This window comes from Tachypleus tridentatus, chromosome 3 (genome assembly GCF_004210375.1).
Source record: "Tachypleus tridentatus isolate NWPU-2018 chromosome 3, ASM421037v1, whole genome shotgun sequence".
Classification (NCBI taxonomy): Eukaryota; Metazoa; Arthropoda; class Merostomata; order Xiphosura; family Limulidae; genus Tachypleus; species Tachypleus tridentatus.
Window position 1 is genome coordinate 51,885,542 of NC_134827.1, and position 7,097 is coordinate 51,892,638.

Sequence of the window (7,097 nt, forward strand, 5' to 3'; positions counted from 1 at the left end):
AAATAGACCTTCATCTACGTTAAAATATTTTTATTTATACTTTGTTATCCGAAGAAGGACACAGTATGATTGAAAGCCCGGAGATAAAAATACTTTAACGTAAATAAAAGTCTACGTATAATTCAGCACATGAATCTCTTCTCACACCTAATACTTTAGCCACGTTTCACAGCAACAGAAAATACTCTGAATAAAATAATTATTCCTCACTATCTACAACTTACCAATTAGATATTCTAACAACTACGACACACAATTTTCGATCAAACTCCTCTTAAAAATCATATAAAATCGTTAGAACAAAGCGATAAGGTTGAATTGTTTCAGTTTATCACTTTTACGAATAAAACTGGGGTTGTTCGACACTTGTTCTTTCTAGTTTAGCTACGATCATATGCGAAATTTTTACCACCACCACCACTATGTTGAACATAAAGACGAGGGAAAAAATATTAAAAATACAAGTTATATTAACAGATACGTTGAGTTTTAATAAGTTCTTATTTGTTTGTGGAAATATTGTAGTAATTGATGTCTTTCTTTTTATGAATCGTGAAAAACAAATAAAACCATTGTAAAAAGGGATATAAAATTATCGTGGAATAAATCCATTTCCTCTCTCGCGTGAGAAATAAATATTTAGAGACACGCGAAATATTATTTTCACAAACCTCATTCCAACCCTTGTAATTCACCACAACACGAGAATAAAACAGATGAATACAGCAACAAATATCTTTACTAAACTTTAATATTGGTAATATACCAACAAGATAGCTCATTCATTGCTGGTTTCATAAGAACAGCAATGTCGTCACTACTGTCTTAAATAACATATAGAATAAAATCAAATACAAATTTATTACATTATAAACACAGTACATGTTTTGTGGTAATATTATAACATGTCTAAAGAACCACTTTTCAGTTCAACATACTGCAAACTGAAAGGATATGCTGTTCACAGATATATTTCACTGGAATATCCAACAGATGTCACAATATTTTAGACGTCAATTTATCAGTAACTAAATAATTCTTCTATCAACACTTACCCAAACTGTTTATCATGTAGTAAAAATACTTAAACATTTAAAACTATTTACAAATGTACTAAAATAATATTTATTCACGAAGATTTAGTCTTTGGCTACACCAAAAACTGTTGTTTTTTTAACACGCTATCTTTTTGAGTTGGTTGAGAAACACTCAATAATTATTGAATAGTGTAGTTTTGCTTATTAAGTTATTCAATAATACACCTGGCATTATTGTTAGATATTTTCATTACATTGTAATATAAAAACAGTTAAAATGCTTCAAGACTTCACCACTAGGTTCTATTATAGAAAATACAAGTTCACTGATTAGGAAAGTTTACTGAGTAATTACAAAACATGCTTTACGAACATCGAGTTGAAAAATACAACTGGAACTGTCTGTACTACACCTCGTTAAAACAACGATTAAAATATACAATTTTGATGGATAGAACAGAAAACATACTTTGAATAACCTACTTCTAAACACTTGTCTTTCAATGTTCATTTTTAAAATTCTACTTTCAATTCCACTCATCTTGGAATTCAAAATAGAACAGTCAAGCACATACATACATTGATAGAATGTAAAAGTAAAGGTAAATATTTAACCCTAATTCAAAGGCTTTTTACCTTGTAACTTAAAGTTTAAAACTACACAAATTTTGAGTTTTTTAAAATGAACAATGGGAATCGAATTACGATGGTTTCATAAACTTTACGAGTTAGATTAATGAAACAAAGATATAAAAAATTAGTTTTATGACATACAGTAAGCATATCTTACATGGTACTTTTATAAACCCTTCCTACTTGTAATCACACTGGTGAGGTATCTTTATTTGTATTGATAAATCAACAATATATGTATCAATTATTATTTTGTTTCAGAAATAATTCTATTACTTATAAATAAGTTAATTTATGCTGCAGTACATACCAAATATTACTATTATTTTAAAATTGTGTCTCAGATGTATAGAAAACATTTACATGCTTAACAAGAAACACTGTTACTTCCAAAACAAAATATAAGTCAACGTGGAACATCTTAACCTGTACAGATTACAAATGTAGTTGTTTACAGAAACACATAACCATGTTAGGTTTGTTTTATCTGTGGAGTTTGTTACACAGTGACCTTCTTGCTTTACATGTACCAGTTTCGTGGTCTTTTTTACAATCAGACATATAGTTAGTTTCTCTCAAGACCACAGGGGATGTTGTCAGATGTAAAAGGCTCAGGGCTGATGGTGGGGTATAATTTTGCTTCATGTTATGTCTTGGAGTTACCCCTTTCATGTCCAGGTTCTGTGAAGGATCTCTTGTTTTGTTAAATGGTGACACAAGAAACACTTCATCAGCTTTCACTTCCTCACCAACGGTATTTGTTGGTAAACTTATTTCTGATTTTGTTCGAGAATTGGCTTCAGTCCGTCGTCTTTTTTGGAGCGGTCTTGTAGTACACTCATCTACACTACCTCGTTTCCTCAAACCAAACATGTCAGCTTTAGATAACTTATTCTGTAGTTTTTCTGTACAAGAAAGAGATGCCTTGTAAGGAGATGAACTGGTCTTTTCCTGTGGATGTTGGTATGTTGGAGACTTGGTTGTCAGAATAGTAAAGAAGTCAGAAGACACACCCATTTCTTTAGATTTACCCCGAGTGAACCGTGGAAATTTTAAAGACAGGTCCTCATGTATTTTATTATTATTTGTTCTAAATGTACATTCTTTCACATTTTTATTTACCTCTCCGGATCCATGGTCAATGTTCTCCTCTACTGGCACCAACTCTGATAACTTATATTCTTCTTTGTCCAGACTGAGGTCTTCACTATGGATGTGGTTAAGATTAGTAAGTATTACCTTTGGTGTACAGTGAACCTCATTATCATGTGTTTTAATTTCAGTAGCATCTAGAGATATACCTTCTTTAAAGCATCTTGGTGTTTTCTTTATTTCTGGTGAGATGCTGCTATGTGAGCTCAAAATACCACTATCAGATGAATCTCCATCCTTGAATAGAATTCTTCTTTGTATTTTTGTTGATGAAGTAGGTGTGGATGGGTGTTTCAGAGAGGAAAAACTCTGTTTAGCTGGAGTTTTGGAACGTGTGTTTTGACTAGGACTACCCCAAAGAGAGAGAGAGGTCTTCATGATTGATGGAGAAACCCTAGGAGTTCTTGAGGCTGATGACATCTTCCTATTAAGGGTCATAAGGATTGGAGGAGAAGTCCCAGGAGTCTTTGGAGATGATGACAGCTTCTTACTAGGGGTCTTAAGGATTGATGGAAAAGTCCCAAGAGTCTTTGGAGATGATGTTGGCTTCTTACTAGGAGTCTTAAGGATTGATGAAGAAGCTCCACTGGTCCTTGGGGATGATGACATCTTCCTACTAGGGGTTTTAAGGATTGATGAAGAAGCTCCACTGGTCCTTGGGGATGATGACATCTTCCTACTAGGGGTCTTAAGGATTGATGAAGAAGCTCCACTGGTCCTTGGTGCTGAAGACATCTTTCTACTAGGGGTTTTAAGGATTGATGAAGAAGAAGCTTCTGGGGTCCTTGGGGCTGATGACATCTTCCTAGTAGGGGTCGTAAGGACTGATCGAGACAAAGTTCCACGGGTTCTGGGTGTTGACATGTTCCCAGTTGGGGTCTTATGATTATATGAAGAAACCCTGTGGATCTTGAGGTTTGAAGACATCATCTGGATGTCTTGTAAAGAAGTCATACAAACCTTTGGACTTGAACACAGTTCTGAAAATAAAGTGTGTGGGCTCACATTACTACATCCATGAATGCGTTGGGCTAACAAGGAAGCATCAGCTTTCTCCATGTTTCGAGATTTGGATGTTTCAGTATCATAGAAGGAACAACTTCGTCTTAATCCTTGAAAAGGTCTTCTTTGATTAAGTAATGGTTCTGGAAAAACAATTTTATATGAATAACAGTACTAGACTTCATAACTAGCCTTTACAATTTATATTAAAAACAAACAAACAATAAATTAAGTAAATATTATATTCAGAAATTTCTGTAAAACAAACAGTAACAAAAGTTTAATACACGAAATCCATGTGTGCAATTAGGTATATTATCTTGGGGTTTTGTAGATCAGTAAACAGGCTTTATTTATTGAAAAACAGGCTTTATTTATTGAAAAACAAAACAATGACAGATCAATAAAGTTAACACAGGTGCTGACACATACCAGCTTCCTTCAGAACTTTGTCAGGTGATTCCTCCACAACAACCGCATTTAGGAGGGTTAGAGTTGAGCTTCTGAGATGCTCTTGCTTTCTAAGTACTACGTGTGGCCCTTGTCTGTGAGAAGGTGTCTCCGGAACAAATCTGGTTTTTAAAACATTGTTACCTGAAAACAAATAGAAATATTCATTTAAAGAATTAGCAACCAATGACTGAGGCAGTACATGATTATGATAAAGCTAAACACCTCACAACAAGATGAATACACTGCTGGACAAAATCTTAAGGCTAATGAACATAAAGAAAAAATTTGCATTTTGCACTGTTAGACTTATTTGAGTAGAGCTTTGAAGGATGAAAATAAGAAAAGGAAAAATAAAAATAAAACTTTTTTAGCATTAATAGGGATAATGTGAACACTATGAAATTAGTCTAAATACTCGCTGGTCAAAAGTTTAAGACCATACTGAAACAAAGCATTAATCAGTAAAAATGTAATGAAATTTAGTCATTTGTGTTCAACATTAGCATTGTCAACTTCTACTATGTTAGACTGGGTAAAAACATGGCAAAGGCTAAAAGGTTTACAGAGTTTGAACATGGCAGAATTGTTGAGCTGCAAAAGCGAGGTCTCTCTCAACGTGCCATCGCTGGTGAGATTGAGCATAGTAAAACTGCTGTTGCAAATTTCTTAAAAGACCCTGAGGGATACAGAACAAGAATTTCAAGTGGTCGGCCCAAGAAAATTTCGCTGGTATTGAGCAGGAGGGTTCGACAGGTTGTCCTGCAAGATACCTGCCGATCGTCGAACCAAATTAAGGCCCTTACGGACGCAGAATGCAGCTCAAGAACAATAAGATGGCATCCATGAGAGAAAAGCTTTAAAAACCGTAAACTTCTTCAAAGGCCATGCCTCCTTCCACACCATTAAACAGCTTGGTCAAACTTTGCTGAAAAGCATCAAACATGGGACATAGAAAAGTGGACGAAGGTTTTGTTCTCTGATGAGAAAAAATTTAACCTGGATGGTCCAGATGGCTTCCAACATTACTGGCATGATAAGGATATCCCACCGGAGACATTTTCTACTTGACACAGTGGAGGAGGTTCTGTCATGATCTGGGGTGCTTTCTTCTTCCATGGAACAATGGAGGTTCAGGTTATACAGGGGCATCAAATAGCAGCTGGCTACATTGACATGTTGGAGAGAGCATCTTTATTGACTGAAGGCCCTCTCTTATGTGGAAATGACTGGATCTTTCAGTAAGACAAAGCTGCAATCCACAATGCCTGCAGGACAAAGGACTTTTTCATGGTGAATAATGTGATTCTTTTGGACCATCCAGCGTGTTCACCCAAACTGAACACCATTGAAAATGTTTGGGGGTGAATGGCAAGGGAAGTCTATAGAAATGGACGTCAATTGCAAACAGTGCATAATCTTCGTGAAGTCATCTTGACTACTTGGAATAACATTCCAGCCAGCCTTCTGCAAATATTTATATCGACCATATCAAAGCGAATGTTTGAAGTTATTTGCAATGATGGCTGTGCAACTCACTACTGAGACCTTATGTTGGGCATTTCCTACAATGTTTAGGACTTCTTTTTGGTATGGTCTTAAACTCTATATCAGCTAGTATTTAGGCCAATCTTATAGTGTTCACATTTTCCCTATTAAATGCTAAAAAAGTTTTTTATTTTTATTTTCCCTGTTCTTATTTTCATCTTTTGAAGCTCTAATCAAATAAGTGGTTGAGTCTAACAATGCAAAATGCATATTTTTTCTTTCTGTTCATTGGCCTTAAGATTTTGGCCATCAGTGTATGTTTATTACTTTAACTGGAAGTTTTAAGACATTATTAAACTCAAGTTAGAAATAATAAAAACACTGTTCAATAAATGATACTTAAAAAATAAACCAAATTTATTAAATGGCATTAAATCCAATTATAAGTTCTTACGTCAAATTACTCTTAACCGTTAACATGTTATAACAAACATTCAGTGGGCTCACCCCGAGGTGTAGTAACTTCACTTTTCTGGTTATACTTCCGACTAACTTGAACAGGACAAGAATACTTTCTGAAGTGTTTTGTTGTGTCGAACAAGTTCCTACAGACTTGCTTTACTTCTTTCTTTGGGGAAGTTTTGGGCACATGAGGTGACGCCTTCTTAGCAGACACACGAGGTGAAAATCTCCGAGAGGAGGATTTTAATGTACTTTTATCTCTGGTTCTCTGAATGAATGCAAGTTAAATGTAGAAAGAAAATTATCATCACACACTTGGCACGATAAACCATTTATCATCACACACTTTGCAGGATAAACCATTTATCATCACACACTTGGCACGATAAACCATTTATCATCACACACTTGGCACGATAAACCATTTATCATCACACACTTGGCATGATAAACCATTTATTCACTTGTGTCTTCATAATATCTAAACAATTACTTAGATTGAGAATTTTATCTATTAAATGCATCAGTAATTTACCTTTCTTGAATTTTCCTTTGTCTTGTACTTATTAACTACAATCTGTCTTGTTTGTTTCAAGTCCATCAAGCTTGGGTGTTTCATCACATTGGTACTGCTTTATAATTGGTGGAAAAATAAAAAGTTAGATACTTGAAATTTACATTTACACGTTAAAAAATTAGGTTTCTATAAAGATGTTGGTAACCAACTTTAATGTGTTAAACAATGTTTCTGTAAAGATGTTGGTCACCACCTTTAATGTGTTAAACTATGTTTCTGTAAAGATGTTGGTAACCAACTCTAATGTGGTAAACTCTGTTTCTGTAAAGATGTTGGTAGCCACCTTTAATGTGTTA

General features: G+C 34.6%; 1 protein-coding gene across 1 annotated transcript; it reads right to left on the reverse strand.

Moving 5' to 3' along the window:
• Nucleotides 1-842: 842 nt before the first annotated feature.
• Nucleotides 843-6,879, reverse strand: LOC143246828 (uncharacterized). The gene is made up of 4 exons (XM_076494012.1): nucleotides 6,760-6,879; nucleotides 6,270-6,492; nucleotides 4,257-4,418; nucleotides 843-3,967 (listed from the first exon to the last, which is right to left on the reverse strand). Exons 1-4 carry the CDS (start codon nucleotides 6,841-6,843, stop codon nucleotides 2,154-2,156), a joined length of 2,283 nt encoding a protein of 760 aa, XP_076350127.1. The 5' UTR covers nucleotides 6,844-6,879; the 3' UTR covers nucleotides 843-2,153.
• Nucleotides 6,880-7,097: the final 218 nt, after the last annotated feature.